The 26395-nt window shown below is 41.9% G+C and overlaps 1 protein-coding gene across 2 annotated transcripts in view; it reads left to right on the top strand.

Moving 5' to 3' along the window:
- Positions 1-26395, top strand: part of acvr1c (activin A receptor type 1C) — a 213647-nt gene that overhangs the window by 155333 nt on the left and 31919 nt on the right. The window contains exons 4-8 of one of the 2 annotated variants that reach the window (XM_077215783.1): positions 4500-4730; positions 8079-8246; positions 21620-21776; positions 22543-22667; positions 24150-24280. In XM_077215783.1, the coding sequence (XP_077071898.1) occupies positions 4500-4730; positions 8079-8246; positions 21620-21776; positions 22543-22667; positions 24150-24280 (812 nt within the window). The remainder of the gene's footprint in view (positions 1-4499; positions 4731-8078; positions 8247-21619; positions 21777-22542; positions 22668-24149; positions 24281-26395) is intronic. The other variant, XM_077215784.1, reaches the window with a different exon arrangement.

Here is a 26395-nt window from a genome sequence, read left to right as displayed (position 1 = left end):
GGAGACTCCAGGTAGTTTGCAGTTCTGGAAAATGATGGCACTGGAGAAAAAAAAATATTATTAAGGAAAATATTTTTTTTTGTGACCCTTCTCACCCAATGAGCATATTGCTGTCCAATGGTCACACCTTTATTTTACAATATCTGTAGTATTGCATCCTTCTCATGGGCATTTAATAATTTCTGACGTCTCAGTATGAGTTAAAACTCTTTTTTGTCCACTTTTACCTGTGAGATTTTACCTGAACATAAGGTGTTTTTCACAGTTAACAATTATATATCACTTATAAATGATTATATACTAAATAAATTGTAGTTATTAAGATTGATGTGGCTTGAAATTGGTAAAATGTGCTTGGAAAAAATATTATCAGAATATTGACTTAGATTAAAGTGCCTGCTAAATGTACATTTCCATCTGTTCTTCAAACAATTCATTCAACGCTTTGTATGTCATCATATGAGATGAGTCATATTTATGAGTCATGTGGATTACTTTTAATGTTTTGTTTTGTTATATGTGTATGTTTGAATACACTGTGTTCCTAATTATTATGCAAGTGACATCAGTAGGGTTTCAATACAATAAACATTCAGATTTTAGTTTTTCAAAGAAAATGTTTGTTTGTTTTATTTATCATATTTTTAGATAACTGGTATCAATCTCAGACAGGTTTGTTTAGTAGTTTGCCAGGTCTTCTTAGGTAAACAAAAAACCCACTTGAAAACCCACTTGATCTCGCCTTGAAAAACTCTCCTTTCATATTTATAATTTTTTACCAACATTTGGATAAAAAAACGACAAAAATTCCAAAAAGATTATTAACCCACTTAAAGAAGTCACAGTTCCCTTTATGTCGGTCACTTTCGAGGTTGTGTGGAAATAAAGACACAAGGGGACACTCTTGGGTACCCCAAACACCTCTGACTAATTCCGAAAAGGCCAATGGAATTGGCATGTGGAATTTCCATGTCTGGCCATGCCCCCGGACATACATAGGGGTATATAAGTTGGCTGGCGTGCATTACACACTTCAACTTTGTTCTTTGGAGACTAAGCACAGCCTCTCTTCATGAGAAGCAATATTTCCATTTACCTTGTAACTGGTGCTGGAAGCAGAGCACACATCTGTGGTCACTCTCAACGTGTTGCACAGATAAGTGCAGGGAATTCCCCTGGGTCCATCATTATTGATCTGAAAGAGGCAATTTCCTTTATAAAAGAGCAAATTCCTCTAAAAGAGCTGCAATGCAGATTTTAAAGATGGTGTTCCTTCCCTTTCCTTCTGGTTGCAGGATGGCCATGAGCACTGTCTTCAGTGTATTGGCTGCGCTCCTGCTGAAGCAACATTTGTGGATGGGTCATGTGGCGATGAGCTCTGAGGGCAACCTGGGGGTTACAATGGGAGAATTTCCTCCAGGTGAATCCCTGTGGGCCTCCCGGAACATAGTTGTGAAGCTACTGCCTTTTCTAGTATCTAGTACAGAAAAGGTAGATTCGAGATCGGCCTGTAATTGATTAATTCTGTAGGATAAAGTTGCATTTTTCGTTGCGTTGCGTTTGGTGGCCTGTATACAGTAGCCAGCACAAATTTGAAATGTGATTTATCATTTACACTAGATATTGTTACATTAAGCACCAACACCTCAAAAGAATTATATTTGAAACTAGACTTAGTAATTATGAAAATATTACTATAAATTGCAGCAACATCTCCCCCTTTGCCTTTCATAAGAGGTTCATGTTTATAACCGTAATCTTGGGGGGTGGACTCATTTAAAGTAATGTAATTGTTTGGTTTTAGCCAGGTTTCTGTCAAACACAGAACATCTAGGTTATAGTCTGTAATCATATCATTAACAATAAGTGCTTTTGAAGTAAGGGATTGAATATTCAGCAACCTGAGCTTTATCATTTGTTAATTTGTATTATATCTTTTCTTTATTGGTTGAACATTAATTACATTTTTACCCTTAGATGGATTTGGAAGTTTTTTTGTATTTCCTAATTCTGGGAACAGACACAGTCTCTATATGATGATATCTAGGTGAAAGAGTCTCTATGTGATGGGATTTATCTGACCTCAGTGATGTGAGACAGCTAGGAGCCTGATGGTTTAGCCAGTCTGTCTGCTTCCTGACCTGAGCCCCAGATTGTCATGTTTGAGCTCTAAGACTATGTGCCATATTACTAGGGAGAAGAGCAGCACCATCCCAGGAGGGATGAATACCATCTCTTTTCAACAGGTCAGGTCTGCCCCAAAAACATTTCCAATTGTATATGAATTCTATATTATTTAATTATATTGTATTATTTAATCTATATTATATTATATAATCTTAGAGAATTTATGATTAGCATTAGCCAGCACTTTTAAATTTGCTTTGATGTCAGGTGCTCTGGCTCCCGGCAAACATCGCCAATAACTAGGGCACATTCAACAGGATTCTCAGTGGGTGTTTGACTGAGTTGGGAGAATCTATTTGATGTTGTAATTGGAACGGAAGAGCAGTGTTTTGTCACGCGACTACAGCGTCTTACCGTCACCCAATTTCCCTGCTGCACGGGCTCTACTACAGCCAGAACCGAACAATGTACAGTGTTCTCTTAGCTATTCGTATCCAAAGTAGTACCTAAAGCCCTTGCACTCTTACAATTAACCTCAATTAAAGTTTGAATGTGTGTCTCTCTGAAATCTTCTCTGTCAGCCTGACTATCTTCCTGCATTTATCACATATAAATCCTGTGCTGACAGAGAAGGCTATGCTATACATGTTACATGAAATGCAAGTGACGATAAGAGGAGAAGATGACATGACTCACCGTGTTTGTTTGACTGACTGATACTCACCACAGTTGTTTGATGGATGTGTGAAATGCACGGGGGCACAAGCAAAATAAATGAATAAATAAAGAGCACACTGATGGTACGCTAACAGGCTAGCGAATTACTAGCGTGTTGTGCTAGCAACGATTTAGATTGAAGCTAGCGATGTAAGGTTAATATGTGATGAGTAAGTTATATTTAGCAGTATAAACAACAGGAAATGATAGTAAATAATGATTTAAAACAGAAAGATATACAAAGCTTACAGACGCAAACCAACACAGTAGCAGCAGCAGGCAGACAGGAGCAATCGAGCCTGGCAAACAAAGCCAAGATGAGCAATCGAGCCAAAGAGCAATCAAGCCAAAGACCAAAGACTGGTAACCAAGACGTTCTTATTCAATGTATGCTTTTCATCTTTCTGAAGATGAAACGCACAAAATGGTGCAACTTCTTGCAAAAGGCATGAAAACAACTAATATTTAGCAAAAACTGAATGGAGATAATCAAACTTTCAAAAGATTTGTGAGACATTTAGAGCTCAGACAAACTTGGTCAGATAAATACTCATTAAGAAAGTTCCTGTCAAACAAATTAATTGTATTAAAAGGGTAGCAATAAAAAGGCACTGTTGAGTAGCAAACAGTTATTTGAAGCTGCTGGAGTCTCAAGAACCTCTCCATCAAGGCTAACAGTGGCGCATAAAGTTGCATTTCTGAAATATCTTTAGAAATATCTTTCGTCCTACCCATATTGCATGAAAACTGTGACTTGCTTAATAATGTGGAACAACCTCTTTAAGTAGGTGTGGCGAGCAGGACGAGACCAAGGGACGTGAGAGAACGGCGCGAGGCCGGTGGCGTGAGTGTTAATTAATGACACCTGTGAGACGCACCGGTCTCGCATTTCTCCCGGAGGACCGGAAGCATAAAAGGAGGAGCGACGACGCTGAAGATCGAGAAAGGAACAGGCCTGATTTTATGTTGTGTTTTATTTCTGTTTTGGGTAGCCAGCAGTCGTCCGTGAGGGGCTGTTGGCGGTGAGGATGAGGCAGAGGGACGTGAGAGAACGGTGCGAGGCGGTGGGGTGAGTGATAATGAATGACACCTGGGAGACATACCGGTCTCGCATCTCTCACGGAGGAGTGGGAGCATAAAAGGAGGAGCGATTTGAAGATCGAGAGAGGAACAGGCCTGATTTTATGTTGTTTTATTTCTGTTTTGGGTAGCCAGCAGTTGTTCGCGAGGGGCTGCTGGCGGTTCCGTTTGTTTTTGTATTTGTTTTATTTTGAAAATTAAAGTCTTTAAATGTTCGCCCGTTCCCGCCTCCTTCCCTCAATCATTATTACAGTAGGTTTTCCATTTAGCAAAGAATACCTGCCAAACTATTTAACTAGGCTAACCTGGCAAACATTTTTTTAATAAAACAAAAATAATTATTGTACTTAAATCCTGCTGAAATGTCACTTGCATAATAATTTGGAACACAGTGTATATTTGAATCACATGAGATGAATAAATGACAATTTTTGAAGAGCTAGATATGATTTGATTTTAATGAATCATCATAAATATACATATTTTTCTTTTGTAGTGAGTGAGATTTGAACAGGCTTATGGACATATATCTGTTTTTAACCCTTTAGCTGACAGTTTATGTGATATTCTCTCAGGATTGCCCTTATTGGTCCAGAGAACGATTGCTCGAACCATTGTCCTCCAGGAAAGCATTGGAAAGGGGCGCTTCGGGGAAGTGTGGAGGGGAAAATGGAGGGGGGAGGATGTCGCTGTGAAGATCTTCTCATCACGAGATGAGCGCTCCTGGTTTCGTGAGGCTGAGATTTATCAGACAATAATGTTACGCCACGAGAATATTTTAGGATTTATCGCCGCTGATAACAAAGGTATCACATGAAGGGATGTTGGTGTAAAATCACATTGACACATGAAAATGTATGTAAGAACCAGGCATGTTGTTTGTTTGTATATTTCTTGCATATAACAAGAAACATATTTAGTAAACATTTTATTGTATACATATATTTGTGTAAGATTTCATGACAGGAGTTTAATTTCATAGGTTCACTTGATGCTGCGTCAGTAGCTGATGCTATGGAAACACGCTCCAGGTGTGATGATTGTCTGAAGCCTGAACAGAATCAAATCAATTGACTGGCTGATGCCACTTGCACCACCCACTGAGGCATATGTCACCAGTGGATTTTCTTGCACCATCACTCACATTTCTCTTCTTCAGGAAGCAGTTTATCTGACCCTTTTAGTGTGTCATTCTTTTGTTCCATTTGATTGGACTCATCATTTTGAGTGGATTCATTGAGTGAATTATTCTCTTCTGGGGGAACACAAGAGCAGAGCCACACACTTACAAAATGCCAAAACAGTCTATAATGAATTGTCAGACTGTCTGCACTGCAAAAATTGCAAGAATGAAAACACCACGTTAGTTAGGTAGTTAATTAGTCCTTTATTATATCCATTAGGATAAATTTGTTTTGGGCAATCGAGAGAGCAGGTCAACATACAAGTTCGCTGTATAGTTACTTCATCCATACACACCACAAAAACATATACTACCAGTCAAAAGTTTTGGATCAGTACGATTTTTAATGTTTTTAAAAGAAGGCAGCATTTATTTGATTAAAAATAAAAAAATTAAAAAAACATTAATATTGGGAAATATTGTTACAATTTAAAACAGCTATTTCTTTCATTAATAGAAAGTTCAAAAGAATAGCATTTATCTTAAATAGAAAGCTTTTGTAACATTAAACACTTCCCTTCAAAAGTTTGGGGTTTAATTTTAATTTTGGGGGAAAGAAAGGAAAGAAATCAATACTTGTATCAATCAAGGATGAATTAAATTGATCAAAAGTTACAGTAAAGACATTTATAATGTTACAAAATATTGTATTCCAAATAAATGCTGTTCTTTTGTGCTTTCTATTGATCAAAGAATCCTAAAAAAAAACAGTTTTTAACATTGATAATAATGTATGCTTTTTGAGCATCAAATCTGCATATTTCTGAAGGACCATGTGACACTGAAGACTGATGCTGAAAATTCAGCTTTGATCACAGGAATAAATTACATTGGTGAGCTGAAGAGACTTTTTTAAAAAACATAAAAAAATCGTACCGATGGAAAACGTTTGAACGGCAGTGTAACTATCCCAAAAGGACATACATCAATTATTACACCAATAATAATATTACACTATACCTTCACTTAATCCACAATACCCAACATATTACCCCCCAAACACAGCTAATCCTTTGGGACCTACTGACAAGCTAGAAGCTGTGGATGGATGGAGCAGATGGATTTCTCTTGTTCACACTTTTCTTTACGGATTACAAAAGCCTCTCCAGTTGAGTTTGCCCATGATGATTTGTGTCCAGATCCAGTAGCTTGTGGTGTGATCTCTTTAAGTTTGGAGGAAGATGATGTTCTGTCCACAGTGGCCTCAGGCTCTGAGGAGTTTGGTGGTAGTCAGATGCTCTTCTCCCTAGTGCCCTGTATGTAACCTTGGTTCCCTCAGTGGGGAACAAGACTGCATAGCTTGCCATACTCCTCAGTCTTGCTGATGGCTTCCTTCGTTGAGAAAAAATGATAGCGTGAGCACATCATTTTTGAGGCACTGGTGATGATGCTTTATTGGGTGGTGCATGCACCATCAGCCAGTCATATTGCATGATTCTATATGGGCTAAAGACCCGTTGTGTTCCCATAGGCCCTGTTTTCACCTGGTATGTAGATGTTTAGTTCAGATCACAAGTAGACAAGGGAGACACACTACCGTTTACACTTGGTGTTTTAATCCGTCTATTGTGTCCACTTTCGACCACTTCTGTCCAGATTTCTTTGAGGGGAGGGGTATATGAGCTTTTTTCAGATCTTTTGATTATGAACAAAATAAGCTTGTATGATTTACATATGAGATGACAGGAAATACATACAGAGAGCAGCAGATTTTGTTTCTAGCCACAAGACCACAGTGAACGTGGCGAGTGCGTGTTAGAAATCAGGAATGGTGAGAGAACATTGTGCTTGGTACTTTTTTCAAATCAAACTTAGGTCTTCAGCCGACAAATTTGAAATTTGGCTAGCGCACTTCCCATATTATTTATCCATTAGGTAGTAGTCAGAGAGTATGCTGTCTTTTGTGGTTGTTAGAACATTTGACCTACACCACGTAAGCAATCTGAATGCAATTTCGACTGCCCCTGAAAATGGTCGAAAGTGGAAAAGCTCAAACCATTTTGGACCTCGTTAACACCTGTATTCTGTGTTGTCCACTGCGTTGTCTACGCTGTGGTTTAAATAGGGGCATAGTGTCAGCTACTGATGCAATGTCTCATCCCCTACACAATGAGCGAACGTTACATACCAAACTCAGAAGTTTTGTAAGTTAATGGAGCTATTGCTCCTCATGCCACATGCTTAGTTCAGTGGTTGCCAACCCTGGTTCTGGAGTACCCCTAACATTGTAAATTGACACAAAATCTGACACATCCATCTGAGGTCTTGGAGTCTTTACTAACCAGCTGATGAGTTCAATTAGGTGTGTTTGATTAGGAAGACATCTAAAATGTGCAGTGCTGGGGGTACTCCAGGACAGGTTTGAGAAGCACTCCTTTAGGTTACCAAACCAATGCAAGCGTAAAGGGATAATTTACCCAAAAATGAAATTCTGTCAGTTTTTACTCCCCTTCAAGTTGTTCCAAACATTTCTTACTTTCTTTTCTTTGTGTCACATATAAGAAGATATTTTGAGAAATGTTTCAGTATTGTTTTTTTTTTTGGCCATGCAACAGAAATCAATGGTAAAACAAACAAACAAACAAACAAAAAACTGTTTGGTGAGTAAATGATAAAAGAATTTTCATATATGGGGTAGTTTACCTTTAATAGCTTTAGTTTCAAAGCAAGCACTGATAACCTGACCATTGTTAAAGAATCAATGATATGACAGTCATCTCTGTCCAGATTTTTTTCCTTTGAATTATACATGCATAGACCTAGTCCAAAAATCATACAGATAGGAATACATTTTTTTTTATGTTGATAAAAAGACATGAACATGTTTTTTCATGATGGTTATACCTCTTGACATTTGAGTCATTAAATCAAAACTTGCATTTTGAGATATATTTTCAAATCACTTTGGATGTTCTTGTCCATCATGTTTGGGTGTCCTGTATTGTAATCTGTCTATTTTGTCTTTCTTCAGATAATGGCTCATGGACACAGCTGTGGCTAGTGTCTGAATATCATGAGCATGGGTCTCTCTTTGATTACCTGAACAGATACACGGTATCAGTGGAGGGAGTGATAGTTCTGGCACTGTCCATCTCCAGCGGTATCGCCCACCTGCACATGGAGATTATTGGCACTCAAGGTGTTGATCATATGCATCAGTTGATTTTTCCCCCCCCATTTCTGGTCTAGTTTTGGTTACATAATTTTTTTATTACATCTTTTTAGTTACGTACATGTGTAATACTGATCATAGAATAAATGTAATATGTAATTAATATGTAAATTAGTCAGGTAATACTAGTTATTTGTTACAATTAACAGTTGAACAATTAGAAATATCTTTAACAGTGTCTATTTACACTAACTTCACCAACTAAGTTACAAAATAAATCCATTCAGAAACAGGTGTAGTGGCGGGGAGAATAAAGATAGTGGATAGGTCTCTTGATGTTACTGACTGAAGTTTGAGTCCGCTTTTTTGTGTGAACCCATTCCTTACACTATTTCCTTAACATATCAGCTGGGAGAGCATACATTTAGAAGAAAATAAAAAAATAAGAATGGGAATAAGAAAAAAATTAAAAAATGGAAATATTTATTCAGGTAATTTAATATGCCTATAATTTAAATTAAATGTTATCTCCTTTCGTTGACCGGACGGACTGCCACATCGACCATGACTTGTGCAGATCATTTTATTACCATTCTCAAAACTATCATAAATGGATGTTGCCTTATGAGACCTTACTTGTCCACATGCCTATCCCTAACCATACCAAATCTGCCGACCAGTAAAGGTGTCCTCAAAGGTCCAGGATATTGTCCTATTATCTGCCCCTATTTGCACTAAGTATGAATACATTCTAACACTATTCTAATAACTTATAAGGCTATTTGCACTTAATCTATACCTTATTTTAAATGTACAGTAAAGGCTGGTCTGGCTGTTAAAGGCTTAGGGCATCACTCAGCAACAACACCTTACATTGGTTTATAGTCTTTGGAGTCCATGCTAAGATCGACTGGTACAGAAGCAAGCAATGCTCAGTAAAGCAGACCTCGTTGTCTGGCTGGTTTTGGCTGTAACTGGCACACTATAGTCTTTGAAGTTCGTGCAAGAACAGCTGTTAGAAATACAGGCAGTGATCAGTGAATCATCTCTTGCTGTCTGGTTGTTGCAGCCGCATAACCTTTCGGTGAACAGTCATGTCAGTTGGTGAGTGCACATGAGCAGATAGCAAAATATACAGCCTTTTGTGTCTTTGTCTGCCATAGAGGAGCTAGAAGTGTGAAGTACCAGTTGCAGCATGTGGACTGGCACAGTACACCTGCAATAAGTCAGTTACCTCAGGTTTCCATGGCTGATGTTGCTGGATGGCCATTTGAACAGTGTGTTTGAGCACACGGTTAAACCTCTCTACAGCACCATTAGCTGATGGGTAGTAGAGAGAGGAACGATGGTGACAAATTTTCCTTTCTTCCAGAAAAGTAGCGAAAGCAGCTGACGTAAACTAAACACTGTTATCAGTAACTATAGTCAATGGATTGCCGTGGCTGCTGAAGACTGATGACAGCAACGAAACGACAGAATCCTTAGTGACTGTGAGTAAAAGAGATCTTAGGCAATTTACTATAATAATCAGTTATAGTAATAGTTATATATAATGTTATAGCAAACCTGCAGGATGCATCAGTGTTAAATGGTCTGAGCTATAGCCACAGCCACTTTCTGACATGGTCCATCTGGCAGCGGCACTGGCTGGAATGGAGCTGGGTGGGACTTGACCGTTCAAGTAAGTAGGGCAAAGTAGATGCATCAGAAGGTGCAGGGGCATTGAGAATTGCCTGTACATGTAATTTAACAGGAAGAAGACCCTCCGCTGAAACAGTATGACCTAAGAACAGCAGGCTGGTTTGCCAGAAGCGAAATTTGTCTTTATTGAGCTGCAAGCCAGCAGCTTCTAGTCGTTGTAAGACCGCTTGAAGTGCTTTGTCATGCATAGACATGTCACGTCCGAAGATGATAATGTCGTCCAATTTTCGATCGTCAAGCAAGCAAGGATGATGGTCATCATCTTCTGAAATTCTGCAGGTGCTAAAGCCAACTGAACAGTCCGTCATGAGTAATAAAGGCCGTGAGGTAACAGCACTTGGTAGTAAGCATTAGTCAGGTTGATGGTACTGAAAATAGTAGAACCTTGGATGAGCAGAGAGTACTTTATCCATGTGTGGCAATGGAAAAGAGTCCACAATCACTGCTTTATTTGGCTCTCTGAGGTCAACACAAATCCTTAACTTCTTTTTTTTTGTAACAACAATGTTGATGCGTTCTATCACCCCAGCTGCTTGTAAGTGATTTAATTCCTCTGAAACACCACAACGAACAGAGATTGCCAGATGGCAACATTTTTGGCGCATAGGTGTAACAATTTCATCCATCTTTACATAGTGTATAAAGTTTTTAGCACATCCAAACTCTGCTGTTGATCGGCAGCAGATTCAATCTGGCTTGCTATCGTAACCGAGCTGTCCAGTGTGAGATCCGTTTCTAGCAAAAGGGTTCTCATTTACTCCTGGGCTAAGCACATTCTCCACTAACTGATTGCAAATCAGTACTGGCATCGAACTCATATGAAAAAACAAGCTCTCGCAAGGCAACAGGATACTGGAAAACTGCCTCATGAGGTGCCTCACAGAGTTTATGGAAGGCGTAGCTATGTTAGCTTTTTGTACAAAGTAGGTTTTCGATGCATCCTCGGCATCCTTAAACGTCGTACCCGTGTTAAGGAGTAGAAAATCCGTTGTCTCTATGTGCTGAGGCAGGAAGGCAGTACAGCTCTCAGTCTTTCATCTGACCAGGCTTGCCCTGTAGCATCCATAGCTCACATTTTCAATAAAATGTGCAATAGGTAATTTTCAAAGATCTGCAGCCATGTGCTAAATGGCATAGCAGGCACACTGAGGCAAGGCAGGAAAAAACTCGGGAAAGGTACGTTAACAACAGCCATCTTCGTGACCAACGTTAACGAAAAAACTGCCTAATCCTTGTCTGCCTAATATGTGGTATCTGTCAGGATAATTTAACAATAAAGCACACAAGTCAAGAGTAGCGAACTTCATCCATCTTGTTTACTTGTTAATAATCACTTATGATGAACACAACACAGTTCATGACCACTATAAGTGTCCCCAAATAAGCAAGACAGAGGCGACAGTGGCAAGGAACCCAAACTACATCAGGTAACAAAATGGAGAGAAAAAAAACAGGCTCAGTCTGGGAACCAATTCTCCTCTGGCCAAATGAACAAACATGGTGTGATTATCATTAATGATGATTAATAGTCTGCGTGATAACAAAACTTTCTAACTCTGTGTCCATATTAGACAAGTTTTGGGTAACAAATAATTGGTCTGTTCACACTAAATGTGAAACTGCTGTGACACAATCATAGCCCATCAGAACACATTTGATGTTACAACAACATCACAGAAACAGAAGTCAACCAGTCAACAAAATGACATGTTGTAAACATAGCTAGTTAAAAAATAAATAACATAACATTAATTTTTTTTTAGGACATTAGCTTTCTTACTGTCCAAGCTCAGACAACTGAGTGACCATCTGTTTGTTTATATTAAATATGACTATAGTCGAGTCAGGGCTGGACTGGGACAGAAAATCGGCCCTGGCATTTTGGCCCAGACTGGCCCACTACATATGATCATAAACACCACCCATCTTTGCACGCCCTTGAATATGTTCAACTCCTATTCATTAAAACCACTAATGGCATGTAATGAGTGAGTAGGAAAGAGTGAGAGTTAACAGATGAAATAAGTACAAAATTGTAATTTATTAATACAATTGAACTACACTCCGCAGTGATGCATCAAAAAACAAGCTATAAGCTGCACTGGCATAGCAATACCAGTGTTTCCCACAGGATCTTTGGTAAAACTGTGGTGGGTGGACCTCTGTCCCTCTAGGGGGGTTTGGAGGCATGCCCCCCCTAAGAAAATTGTGTGCATTTTAATGTTAAATTCATCAATCTGGTGAACTTTGAGAGTTAAAAATTAAAAGCTCCAACCCATTTTTAGTGTGCAAATTAAACACAGAAAAAAAACTCTTTTAGTATAAAACTATATTTACTATATTACACTACTACATAATAATAGTTATAATTAATCTCAAGATAGTAGCCTAATAGCCATATATTGTACAACAAATTCCCTGAAAAATAAAGAAAACTTTCATAATTAGTTTTGTACTAATTTATAAACTTGAAAGAGATAAGCACATGATCTTTTATTTTGACGGAAACTGCATCAAGCTTTTATTTTGGCGGAAAACATGGATACAAACGTGTCTCATTAAACTTCTAGTAAATTGCTGTAATCGTCAACAATGCAGATGTGGAAATAATGCGTAACTAGGTAATGGGTTCCTACACTCATAGCCAAAGTGTTTTAAAAAGCAGTTCTGCTTACCACAGACTCTACACTTTCTCATCTCTCTCCTGATCCTCCTCACTATCCTCCTCATCAGCCACTGGAGCTGATGAAGGTCCTGCTGCTGCAGAAAACACATATACTTTGACACATTTTACAGCGTCTGCTTGAAGGGCCTATATCTATTTTTCACGCTATTTCTCTGCACATTCCTTGCGTTTCTTCTTCATCTCTCAGACTATAGACAGATACACAGTACACTTGACACTGCACGCTCACTCCAGGCACAAAGGGGGAGGTGTTTCAAGATGTGATTGGGCCAGCCCAGTGTCAATCAAGAAAACAACCAATGGGCCGCTGATCTACGTGTTTCATGGGCCGGTCTGTCATTGGAAAAAAATATGATTTTTTTTTTGACCAATGCATTACATCGGCACTAACCCAGCGCCGTCAATTAAACAAAACAAAACGAATGGGCTGCCGATGTACGAGTTTTATGGGCCGTAAAAATTTTTTTTGAAAAATAAATAAAAATAAAAATATGAGATGTATCGGCCCAAAAAGCACGTCGGCCCACCGGGCATTTGCCCGGTATACCAGATTACCAGTCCAACCCTGAGTCGAGTCCCAAATAGATAAATAGCGCTGGATAAGATGCAGTAGGCATTTTTGAGGAAAATACTTTGTGTTGTTTTTATGTGATTTTTAGGTGCTGAATCCGTTGTAAAAATCACTGTTTTGGCATCAACAATAAAAACAAAATGGCTGCCAAAAAACAACAACGTTTTAATGCATTTATTGAAGTTTAAACATTAAACATTCGAACTAAACTGTGCATTCTCAGAATATTTAAACATGTAAACAATGAAAAAACAACATTAACATGAAAGGGACAGTTTTTAATGTTTAAATGGCTGCTGGAACCCTGAAATTTTAACAAAATCAAGCAACAATACTGTGATCACAGATATTCCAAAAGTTATTTGTTCATACAAGTATCATTGGACTTTCTGCATTTGCAAGATGCAGTGCATGGATTAGGCTTGCAGCCGCATCGGGCTGTCTTGCACCCAGTGGTGCAGGCACAGTTGACTAACTCCTCACAGGCATCTGGAACTGGGGGTAGTGACATGAGTTGAGGAATAAGGGAATTCGACTCTGTCTTCCAGAGGTTTCAGGGGTTGGCAGAACTGGCTGCTGCAAGTGGGCCTTCCGCCAGACCAAAGCCTAGAAGTGAGAGTGCTGAATGTGGAAGTAGAGAGCATCTCTGGTTGGGGGCAGTCTTTCTATTGTCATGCCTTTGACAAACATGCTTGCTTGAACTTCATTGATGTTATGAGCATCCTTTACACCATAGAGTTTGCAGAAAAACTGTTCTGCATTCTGAATGGTGTGGTCACTCAGTTCAGGACCTTCGCCAAGCCCTGTTAGTAGATGTGAATACTCTATGAAAACTTCCCAGGATGTCTTCTTTGAATGTCCTGCAATGTATGAAGTTGAGTCACTCCCAGTGAGAGCATGGAAACCAGGAAGTAGCTCGAGGACCTGTGGCTCCATCTGCAGTTGTACCACTACAGCATGAACTGGGACGTACTTTCTCTCCTTGCTGTACCTGTCTTCATCCAGATCTTTTGGCATGGCATCATGTGGAAGTGGGCAATCAGCAGTACCAAGATGTCTGTGTCTCTTGCAGAGACAACAATTTTTGATGCTTTGCTTCTGATGCAGTGAAGGATAATTCTTGTCTGCTTCTTCATGTTTAGCTTCCAAGCTGTCAGTGTTAAGGGTTGTGTTAGATGCTTCAACCCTCTCTTCATCGCTGAAGCCACCTGCAGCAACTATAATCTTGGTGTCTGGTGCTTTCACAATCAGCTGTTGTGATAGAAAGCGAGCAAGGTCTGCCTTGTTGTCCTCGTGAGTGATAAAGTTCTCCCATTTTGTGGGAAGAGGTAAATCTCTTCCCTCAACTGGTCTTCTGATTGCCACCAAGCCTCTTCCACGCCTTTTACGTGTTCCACTCTTGATTGAGTGTGTGTGGTAGCAATCAAACAGAACATCAATTCACTGGAACTGTGCTCCACTTCGGAGAACAGTTTCCACAAAGATGTCTGCCAGGTCTCCAAAAGTCTTTGCTTCTTGTGGCTTCCCAATACCAATGACCAAAGCTTGACCATCAATGACAAGCATTGATTCGTCTTGTAGGTCTGTCGCACCAAGGTGGTTGGGACATGGAATGTCAGCAGTCAAGACCTTAGCAAGTATCGCCTTTGAACCTGAACGAAGCTGCCCATTAACTTCTGCCAAGGACAGAGGTACAACGAATAGTTCATGCATCATAATGCTTTTGAGGTTGACTGGGCGTCCTTCCTCATATGCAGCAATGAGGCGCTGTAGAATGTTTCCGTCTGCCTTGACAGTTTTTGCCTTCCCAGTGATTGGGTCTGACTGTTGAACTTCAAACAGGGAAGCAAAAGTCAAATACTTGTTCTTTTTCAGTTTGTCCCTGAAAGTGACTCTGGGATCTTTGCATCTTCTGCCGAGACACAAAAGTGAAAGATACACTGTCATCTGTGAGTACATTTAAGATGAGTGATCAGATCCTGGATTTGTCCAAGTATGACCAGGAGGCCCATGTGTGTCTATCTGGTATTAGTGACCTCATTGCACCGGAAGGAAAATACCATGCAAACTGCTTAAAGAAGTTTATGCGAAATCTGATGGATCCCACTTGACAGATGTCGTTGAGCTTCGCAGCATTGTCGCTGATGTACTAGGTTCACCACTTTGTGGTCTGGAAATCTGCTTTTTCCTTTGTAATCTTTCAATGAGAGTCTTGCTTGTGAATAGTGAGAAACATGACTTGTGCCACAACAGCGGATTAACATCATAACATCATTAACAAATGAAGATATTTCCTTGATTCGATCGATTGCAGGCTTGCTGACTATATCACACAGTTTCTCTCTTGTTTGGGAAGCACATTTTAACGTATAAAAGCCCTTTTCTCCAGCCTTTACTAACCGTTCCCTTTTCCTTTCTTGACAGATGAGACATTCTTTTAAATTTGGGGACTCGTGAATCCGCTTGAGATTGCAAAAAGCTTCCATTATCAGGCGAATCAGAAATGCAAACTAGAAGCAATTATATGTCTTATTTATAATGCTAAAGAGACTTCACTGACATATCCAAACGCTGTTGTCCTTGTTTTGGTGGCACTGCATCAAATTTGTTACAAAAAGGGCTAGACATTTGATCCCTGCATAATGCTCATGGCACTATTTAACTTGAAGTACAACTGTAGTAGATGAAATGTTCAGACAAAGGGAAGGAAGAGGACAGGGTCGGCTTCAGATGACTGTGGGTCTTTTATTTAAATCAAAATTCGCAAACAGAAACAAAAGATGCGCACCACGCGCTGGACAAAACAGACGCTACTCAGGGTTCAAAGTCACTCGCTCTCAGCGTTCTCCTTTCACTCTCTCTCCGTCTCAGTCCAGTACACCCACGAGTCCTTGCCGGTCTCTCTCTCCCATTCTCTTGTTTCCTCATGGCTTTTATCCGTCTCCCCACGCCAATTACTGAAACAAGACACAGGTGTTTGTCATTCACACTTAACCCACTTACGCCGCACCTGTCTCCCGATCCTCTCTCCCGTCACAGACTTTGCTGAACCACGCCCCCCTTGCCACATACCCCCACCGCCCGACTCAGGCCGGGGAGCCGTCCGGCCTGCAGCCTCCCTCCTTCCCCCCCCCCTCCTGGAGAGGAAGTCAGCCACAGCCATCTGTGCACCCGGCCTGTGGACCACCTGGAACTTAAAAGGTTGTAAGGCTAGATACCAACGGGTGATCCGCGCGTTGGTATCCTTCATGCGGTGGAGCCATTGGAGGGGTGCGTGGTCCGAACAGAGGGTGAATTCCCGTCCCAGGAGATAATATCGGAGGGTGAAGACGGCCCACCTGATGGCCAAACATTCCTTCTCAATGGTGCTGTACTTAGTCTCTCTCTTTGAGAGCTTGCGACTAATGTACAGCATCGGCCGTTCCTCTCCCTCCATCTCTTGGGACAGGACTGCTCCCAGCCCCCTGTCCCAAAAAGGGGAGGGAAAAATCAGGAGCTTGTAGTAGCGGCCCCCCACATAGAGCAGCCTTTACCTGGGTGAAAGCCTGCTGGCACTGCTCCGTCCACTGAATCGGATCTGGTGACTCCTTTTTAGTGAGATCAGTCAACGGGCTGGCAAGGTCAGAATAATTAGGCACAAACCTTCTATAATATCCCGCCAGCCCCAGGAACTGTCTCACCTCCTTTTTGGTCTTGGGTCTCGGGCATGTTGCAACGGCTGCTGTCTTATCAATTTGGGGACGCACTTGCCCGTGACCCAAGTGGAATCCCAGATACCTGACCTCTACCCGCCCAACCGCACACTTCTTTGGGTTGGCCGTTAGCCCAGCCAGTCTCAGCGCTCCCAGAACCGCGCGCACATGCTCCATATGGCGCTGCCAGTCATTACTATAAATGATGATATCATCCAGATAGGCAGCGGCATATGCAGCATGTGGCCGGAGTATCCTGTCCATGAGACGCTGGAAGGTGGCTGGAGCCCCGAACAACCCAAACGGAAGCGTAACGAATTGGTGTAATCCGAACGGCGTCGTAAAGGCTGTTTTTTCTTTAGATATAGGCGATAAGGGGATCTGCCAATATCCTTTAGTTAAATCCAGCGTCGAATAAAAACGAGCAGTGCCGAGCCGATCAAGCAGTTCGTCAATCCGGGGCATTGGATAAGCATCGAATTTTGATACGGCATTAACCCTGCGGTAATCCACGCAAAACCGAACTGAGCCGTCCGTTTTAGGTACTAAAACTATCGGGCTCGCCCAATTACTGTGGGATTCTTCTATTACCCCCATCTCGAGCATCGCCTCTAATTCAGACTGAACCACCTTTTTCTTGTGTTCAGTTAATCGATATGGCCGGCTGCGCACCACCACGCCCGGCTCGGTCTCAATATGGTGCTGAATGAGGTTGGTTCGACCGGGTAGGAACGAGAACACGTCGGTAAATTCTGCTTGCAACCTGGCAACGTCAGTAAGCTGGGACGGCGAAAGATGATCTCCGCCTGGAGCCAGTGCGAGAGATGGAGATTTGATATTCGCTTCTGGCCCGAGATCCTCTTCCGCCCCAATCACCGTCGCCAGCATTCCTGACTCCGCCTCGCTCCATTTTTTTAGGAGGTTGAGGTGGTAAATTTGACGTGCCCCGTTCCTATCCGTTCGAAGAACCTCATAATTGAGATCCCCGACTCGCTGTGTGACCTCAAAGGGTCCTTGCCACTTCGCGAGTAATTTGGAACTCGACGTGGGAAGCAATAGAAGGACTTTATCTCCCGGTGAAAATTCTCTTAGTTTCGTTCCCCTATTGTATAACTGGGTCTGTCTGTCCTGAGCCTGTAACAAATTCTCCATTGAGAGCCGCCCCAAAGTGTGGAGTTTTGTTCTCAGGTCCAGGACATACTGAATTTCATCTCGACTCTCCGAGGGTCCCTCCTCCCAAGTCTCCTTCAGCACGTCTAGCACCCCGCGGGGCTGACGACCATAAAGGAGCTCGAAGGGGGAAAACCCCGTGGAGGCTTGCGGGACCTCGCGCACAGCGAACAATAGGGGTTCTAACCATTTATCCCAATTTTTGGTGTCTTCGTGAACGAATTTACGAATCATTGTCTTTAATGTGCGATTATATCGTTCCACCAAGCCGTCCGTTTGTGGGTGAAAGACGCTGGTGCGAATCGATTTAATGCCCAATAACTCGTAAAGTTTGCGTAACGTACGTGACATAAACGCCGTGCCCTGATCAGTGAGGATCTCTTTCGGGATCCCCACTCGGGAGATTAGACGAAACAGGGCATCCGCTACACTTTTAGCGGAGATGTTGCGGAGTGCCACTGCCTCAGGATATCGCGTTGCATAGTCCACTATGACTAATGCAAAGCGATGTCCCCGTGCTGACCGTTCTAATGGCCCGATGAGGTCCATCGCAATTCGTTGGAAGGGGACCTCGATCAACGGAAGGGGGCGCAATGGCGCTTTTGGGGCGGCCGGCGGATTTACCAGCTGACATTCACGACAAGCCGCGCACCACCTACGCACGTTCTCGTGAATGCCCGGCCAAAAGAATCGGCCCATTAGACGGTTAAGTGTTGTTATTTGCCCTAAGTGTCCAGCCATGGGATTTGAATGAGCCGCCTGGAAAAGCATTTCCTGACGGCTCTTTGGTACCAACAACTGGGTTGTAGTTTCTTTTGTTTGAGTGTCTTGTATCACTCTATACAACCGGTCTTTCAGAATTGCAAAATATGGATAAGTGAGCGGTCGAGCGGGCTGGAGAGGCTGACCGTCGATGGTACGGACCTGTTCAAAAGCATGTTTTAATGACTCATACTGAGACTGCTCCAGGGGGAAATCATCACGCTCTGGGAGAATCTGTCTCCCAATTACGCTCAGATCCCCTGGATCCAGTCCCGGAGGTCCCAGTTCAGCCTCTCCCAACCGCACGACCGCTCCCCTCTCCTGCTTCCTTTTTCCACAAGAGACATCCGCACACAACAACCCCAATAATTCCGTAAAAGCCGGCCGATTAGTTCCCAAAATCAGCGGATGCCTGAGGTGTGGGTTAACTGCGACCTCCACACTATGGTTTTGCCCCCTAAATTTGATCAGAGCAGACATGAGCGGATACTTCACCACATCCCCGTGCACACTCCTTACCCGAACCATGCGGCTCATATCCAATGCCTCAGGTTGAATCAGGCTTTGGTGGATCGAGGTTTGGTTACATCCTGAATCCACCAGAGCCTGATAGGTACCCCCCTTTATACTCACAGGTATTTGGTACCGGCCAGCCTGATCGTGGGCAGCCTGCGGGGCTTCCGGGACCCAGATCATTGTCCCCACTTCCATCACCGGACACCTGTCTATGGAATGGTCCGGGTCCCCGCAACGCCAGCAGGCCGGCCCAGGTCTCCCCACCGCTCTAGTGGCAGGAAGTGGGGTAAGTGACTGGCGTGGGGAGAGGGGAGGAAAGGAAACCGGGTCCGCCCCAGCGTTAGTGAACCCTGAGCCCCTGGGCTGGGGTTTCAGGCCTCCTGCCGGATCCAGCGAAGTCCCCCCCCCGTCCCCGGGGAGGGCCACGGAACGGTCTGGGAGGACGGGACCTGGGAAGGGGAACAGGTCTAGGGGAAGAGGTAGGAGAGGGGGAAGGGGAAAAAAAAGAAGATGAGAGAGAGACTGTTGGAAGGCTTTCGCCGACCCTGGAGCACGCCACCAGCAGGTCCTCCGCCAACTGTATGGCCAAGTCCAGCGACGCCGGTCGGTGGCACTGGACCCACTCCGCGGTCTTCCGCAGCAAACGGCTGATGAATTGCTCCAGCACCACACGGTCGATGATCTCTCGGACGTCGCTTACCTCAGCCAACAGCCACTTGCGGAAGGAGCCCCGGAGCTGTTGAGCCAACACGAAGGGCCGGCCGCTCTCGCCCAGATCCAGGGAACGGAACCGCTGCCGATGTTGCTCTGGGCTCCGGCCGACCCGCTGTAAGATGGCTCTTTTCAGGTCGTCGAAAACCAGGAGATTCTGGACGGGTAGCTGTTGGGCCGCCGCTTGCGCCTCTCCGGTCAGCAAAGGGATGAGGCGCACCGGCCATTGCTCTCTTGGCCACCCACCTGCCTCCGCTGATCTCTCGAAGAGGTCCAGGAATGCCTCAGGGTCGTCCTGCGGACCCATTTTATTCAGGGGCAGGTGGGGGCGCTCGACCGGTGGCGGCGTTGAACCCGGCCGAACCTCCCGGTCCATCCAGCTCCGGAACCTCTCGCGATCCTCTTGTTGGCCTTGGATGAGGAACTGGAACTGCCCTTCCAGATCGGTCCTCATCTCTAACAGGGCCCGATGTTGGTCTTGGTGGAGGACCGCGAGGGAAGCAACCACGTCCGCAAGTGGCGATGGTGGCGGTGACTGCATGCTGGCGGCGGCTTCCGTCTTCCTTCCCGGGTTTCGGCACCAGTGTAGTAGATGAAATGTTCAGACAAAGGGAAGGAAGAGGACAGGGTCGGCTTCAGATGACTGTGGGTCTTTTATTTAAATCAAAATTCGCAAACAGAAACAAAAGATGCGCACCACGCGCTGGACAAAACAGACGCTACTCAGGGTTCAAAGTCACTCGCTCTCAGCGTTCTCCTTTCACTCTCTCTCCGTCTCAGTCCAGTACACCCACGAGTCCTTGCCGGTCTCTCTCTCCCATTCTCTTGTTTCCTCATGGCTTTTATCCGTCTCCCCACGCCAATTACTGAAACAAGACACAGGTGTTTGTCATTCACACTTAACCCACTTACGCCGCACCTGTCTCCCGATCCTCTCTCCCGTCACAGACTTCGCTGAACCACGCCCCCCTTGCCACAACAACCAAAAACACTGTTGTTTTTTTATGCAGTGGTCAATTGAGATTTTGTGTTATTTTGCCTCCATAACTTGTATTCCTTCAGATCAATGTAAAGAAAAAACACAACAATACAAAGCACAACTGTTAATTTCACTACACTTTGTCTATTCGAGTTTGTGGATTTCAATTCCGATATAAAAGTTTAGATTATGCAAATTAGCACATATTTAAATAGAAAATACTTAATTTGCATATGTAAACATGACATTTCAGAAAACTTGTTATACTATTTTTTTTGTCTCTATGCAAGTGAAAAACTGGAAAAGTTTTATGGTGATATCTAACTTAAAAATTTTACCCTATCCACCTGTAGTGTTTCGGCTGTGAATAATGCACCTATTTTTTCGATAACAATTACAAGAAAATGGGACCCTTATTTCAATGTTATACGGTGGATCCTTATTCAGGAGACATTGAACTTTCTAAAAATGTGGTATAACAACTTTTCCTCAAAAATGCCTACAGGGTTACACAATCTTAAAGCTTCGGACTTGACTACTACTTTTCTGCATGAAAATGACTTGTTGTGTATATGTTGTGTGCTGTTATTAATTTAGCATATTACTAAACAGGGAAGCCCGCCATTGCTCACAGAGACATAAAGTCAAAGAACATCCTGGTTAAGAAGAACGGAACCGCTGTGATTGCTGATCTTGGTCTGGCTGTCAAACACGACTCTAATACCAACACCATTGACATCCCCATTAACCACAGAGTGGGCACCAAGAGGTTAGACAATCTTTTTCTTACAAAAAGTCATTATGATTAGAGACATCATAAACTGAATTATTAATTCTCTATAGTTGTGTTGGTTGTGCCATAGTCTTCTTTAAATATTGAGAATGAACACTTCTGTGGAAGAGCTAGTCACTGGATTTGACAAAGTGTGTGTGGTTGATGCCTTTTAATATTTGAAAGATATGAAAGACACTTAGCAAAGATATTCTTAAGTACACCTTGCTATTTTACATTTACTCTCAGAGTCATACTATTTCCGATTTACCTTTCCTTAAATGCTATGTAAAAAGAAATATGATTGGTTGTTTTACATGCCAACCAGATGGACGCTTCCTGTCTAAGTAGACAGTTTTTGGCCAGGCTTTATGCTGATGGTATTAAGTATGGATCTATGAGTGTAGTGTGTAGCCAACTGTCTTTCAGTAAATACAGACAAGTAAAAGAGAATTGGTTAAATTATGATTTTTGCTATTTACTATCATTTGCTTTTAGGCTTTGGATTTGTGTACTCAAGACATCTTGAGTGATATAGAATCTGTATCTTTGCATGTACAGTATGCGTGTTTGACTAAATATTAATTTTAGTATATGTGTCAGTGTTCTCTGTTCCTCTCTGTAATCTCTGTGTGCACTTTCTGTCTCTGTATAAAACACGCATCATTGTTTGCTCTCAGGTGTTAAAGACATCTTGATGGAGGTTAATGCGTTCATGTGGTGTGAGTACATTACTCTAATGTGAGTATGTTTGTTTCTGCAGGTACATGTCTCCTGAGATCCTGGATGATTCTATAAACATGAGCAGCTTTGAGTCATTTAAGCGGGCTGATATCTACTCACTCGGCCTGGTGTTCTGGGAAATAACTCGCAGATGTTCTGTCCAAGGTACCTTACTAGTATATTTAAAGTCAAGTAAAAAACAAACAAACAAAAAACAGTGTGATAAGATCACAATCAATGCACACCAGCAGTGGACTGATTTAAATTGTTCTTAATTGCTAAATTGGGTTCTTATTCATTGGCACATATTCATTGGTTTCTTCTATACTAAAATGGCTTCCATCAATATTTTTTCATAAAGACGTAAATCTCTAATAACAATAATAATACAGTCTCTGCATCACTTCAGAATCCTGAACATGTTGGTGTTTATTTTGCAAAAAAAAAAAAAAAAAGACCACCTAACTATACATTATCTCACATATTTCATGGCTACATAACAATACACAAATAAATAGAAACATGAAATATTGATATTTTATTACCTATTTTATTAGCACTGAATAACTGTCTGATATATTTGAATTCTCACTGCCATGAATGACCAATCAGAATACTATTCTAGAAAGTCATGCAAAAAATAAAAAATTCACATTGATAGCTCTTAAAAGGAAGATATGTTAAGAAAAGTGTTGTTTTGTCCATCTTCAGCCCTCCAAATATTTCACTCTCGGTATGGAATAGACCGGTTGTCAACAATTTATTTGTACTTCTGTTCGATGATGCCTATTCAGTGTTCAGAAACATTGTTAACCAGTCATGATACGAGGTAATAAGAGAAAGTATTTCCTTAACTAATGATAAAATGTGCTAAAGGTCAACAAAACTTCTGAAAAGTTGTGTCAGAGAGACAGTTATTGAAGGACATGGCGGCGGAACTATATTAAAGGTGCTCTAAGCGATGTCCGGTGACATCACTTCTTGTTGACGTTTAAAGTATTGTCAAACTAAATGAAGGCTAGCTAGACCCTCCCTCCTCCTCATCCGCGCACTAACCTCCCAAACCCCACCCCCAAACCCTTCGGTTATTGGCTTGAACAGTTTGTTATGTTTCGTGGTGCGGGTAAGCCCAGTTTGTTTTTGTTCCCGTTTGTGAAGCCTGGGGTGTCTGCAGAGACCGTGTTTTTTCACAGTGTGTTCAGGGGACAGTCAGCTAGCGGATAGTGAGGAGATGTTTGTTGTATGTGACAAAAAATGTTTTGGCCTAAAAAACGCGTGACATCGCTTTGAGCACCTTATATTAAACTACAGTATATTGTAGACCTGAGAGTTAACCCATACCCTGTGTGGTGCTACTACTATTACTAATATTGCTGGCCAAGAAGTTAACTAATCAAAATAGAAGGTACATAGATGTCTTAAAGACACATCAGCATGAAACAGCTTGTTCAACTGTTAGGGTCAGAGAGCGTGAGAAAAATGGTTCTGAGATACAATATCATGACTGTTTAGGGTTAGGGTCTTTCTTAGGGAAGAAAATAAAATGCATGATGTTGCACATGCACATCCAAACTTTTAGAATAATTAAGATTTTACATCAGTTTATTTATATTGTAAATAAATAATCATGAATGCTTTGTGCTGCAGGGATTCATGAAGATTTCCAGGTGCCTTATTATGACCAGGTGCAATCAGACCCATCAGTGGATGATATGAGGAAGGTGGTGTGTGAACAAAAACTCCGACCTAACATTCCCAACCAGTGGCAGAGCTGTGAGGTTTGTGTGATAAACTTACCATACATGTGACATTTCAGTTGACAATATGTTAAAATATTGATACCCCCTCTTATTATAGTTTTAAGATATGTATTTTTTTTTAGTTGAAACTTTCTTTTTGTGCAAACCAACGAAAATGTGAGGTATGAACTGAAACGTCTAGTTTGTTTCTGCTAACAAGTACTGTAAGGGCAGAATTTACAAACACAACTTTTGCCTTCAGAGTAAATGTAACAATGAGGACTTTGCAAATAAAAGGATTTAATTTGTTAAATATATACTTCAGTAATTTATTTTTGTTGAGTCCTCTGTTGACCTGTGATGATTAAATGTACAATACAATGAACTGTATTTGAGTTATACTTGAGTATAAAAATAGTATAGATAAAAGTTTACAGGAAATGTTTACAGGAAATTCTCAGTTCCAAAAAAAAAAAAAAATCATAATTATAATAATGAAGTAAGTTTTACAATAATGAAATCTACTTTTTCAAAAATGTAACCACACTTAAAACATCATAAGGCATTGTTTAATTCCATTAAAATGTATTTCTATACCACTTTTCACAATTTTACATTGTTGCAAAGCAGCTTTTTGGTGCTTTTCCACTGCATGGTACGGTTCGGTTCGGTACAGCACGCTTTGGTGCTTTTCCAATGCATGGTACGCTACGGCTCGGCTTGGCACGGCTCAATTGTGGCGCTTTTCCGGTGCATGGTACGGTACGGCTCGCTTCAGCTCGCTTTAAATGGTAACACCTCTGTTGAGGTTCCAAGCGTATCGTACCGATGTATGTGACGTGGAAGCACTGTAGATCACTGATTGGTCAGACAGACAGAATCGTCACTACCAGCGTCATTGTATTTGCGAGACATCAAACCCGCTGGATTTAAATAGCCAGTAACAGCCACCGCTGTAGCACCTGTTTTAAAACTACTTTCTGGACTTGCTTGAAGAAAAAAAACTTCCAAAAAAGAAATGACTGAATCGTGGTCAGTGGACGAGAAGTGCAGACGTTCCTCTTGTTGGTTCTTGAGGAGTGGATAAACTATAAAGATCAGTCATAATCCCACCCACTTTGAAGCGGTACTAACTGCAGTGGAAAAGCAACCGAACTAAAGCGAACCGAGCCGTGCCGCGCCGAGCAGAGTCGTACCACGCAGTGGAAAAGCGTAGCGAGCCGTGCCGAGCCGAACCGTACTGAGCCCTACCGAACCGTACCATCCAGTGGAAAAGCACCATTACATAGATATAGAAAGTAGTTACAAAAGTAAAGATATGTAATTCTGACGAATAAAGAAAACATAGTCAGTTTGAAATGGTAATTCACATACTTGATCAAAAGTTTATTAGGCTACTTTAGTGTATTCCTAATGCACCTGTATATACTTTGGTACCTTATTTCTTCAACAGCTTCAAGTTTAACAAACTTTTGTGTTCTATACAGTTTCACGTTTAATTTTACGCACCGCTTACTGCGCCTATATTGAGACTTTTCTTGGCGATTTACAGTCTTTAAATCAATAAATATTTGTGCTGTCATTGATGGAACAATCTGTTTGCTTATAGCAGTACATGTAACAGCATAGAAAGAACACAAAAGCCCCTTTCAGTTGATCCCGTGAAAATTGCCAGAACGCCTTCTGTGTCAACACAAACACGACCCGGGATTGATGATCGATGCCAGGTTGGGGACCTAGTAACATTGCCGTGATCAGTCCCGGTGTTGTGCCTAATTCCGACCCCCCGGCTTGAGACTACCCCCCTTCGCGTGCACGCGGACAATACAGCCGTGTTTCCGGTAGATGGCAGTTAAAACACGAAACGTGTTGGTCACATGCTTCACTGATCCCTACTCCAAACGTTCAAATTGAAGAAAATCTATGGATTTTCCTGTAGATGGCAGTATAAACTCAGAAACGTAATGAATTGCTTTTCAACCTTAATCGTAAAGGAGACTGGCATGTCCGTTGCAAATCTCTTTTGATAAAGCGTCGATGGCGTCTTTATTCCAGTTTTTCTTCTTCTTTTCTTTTCTTTTCTTTTCTTTTCTGCTTAGCTGCAAACCCAGCTGGCCTATGTATTGGCTCATATTGTCACTTACACCGAAATAT

The sequence above is a fragment of the Siphateles boraxobius genome, unplaced genomic scaffold, assembly GCF_051911475.1.
Source record: "Siphateles boraxobius isolate OS27281-9 unplaced genomic scaffold, OSU_SipBor_1 7, whole genome shotgun sequence".
Lineage (NCBI taxonomy): Eukaryota > Metazoa > Chordata > Actinopteri > Cypriniformes > Leuciscidae > Siphateles > Siphateles boraxobius.
This window is presented reverse-complemented; position numbering and strand designations above follow the sequence as displayed.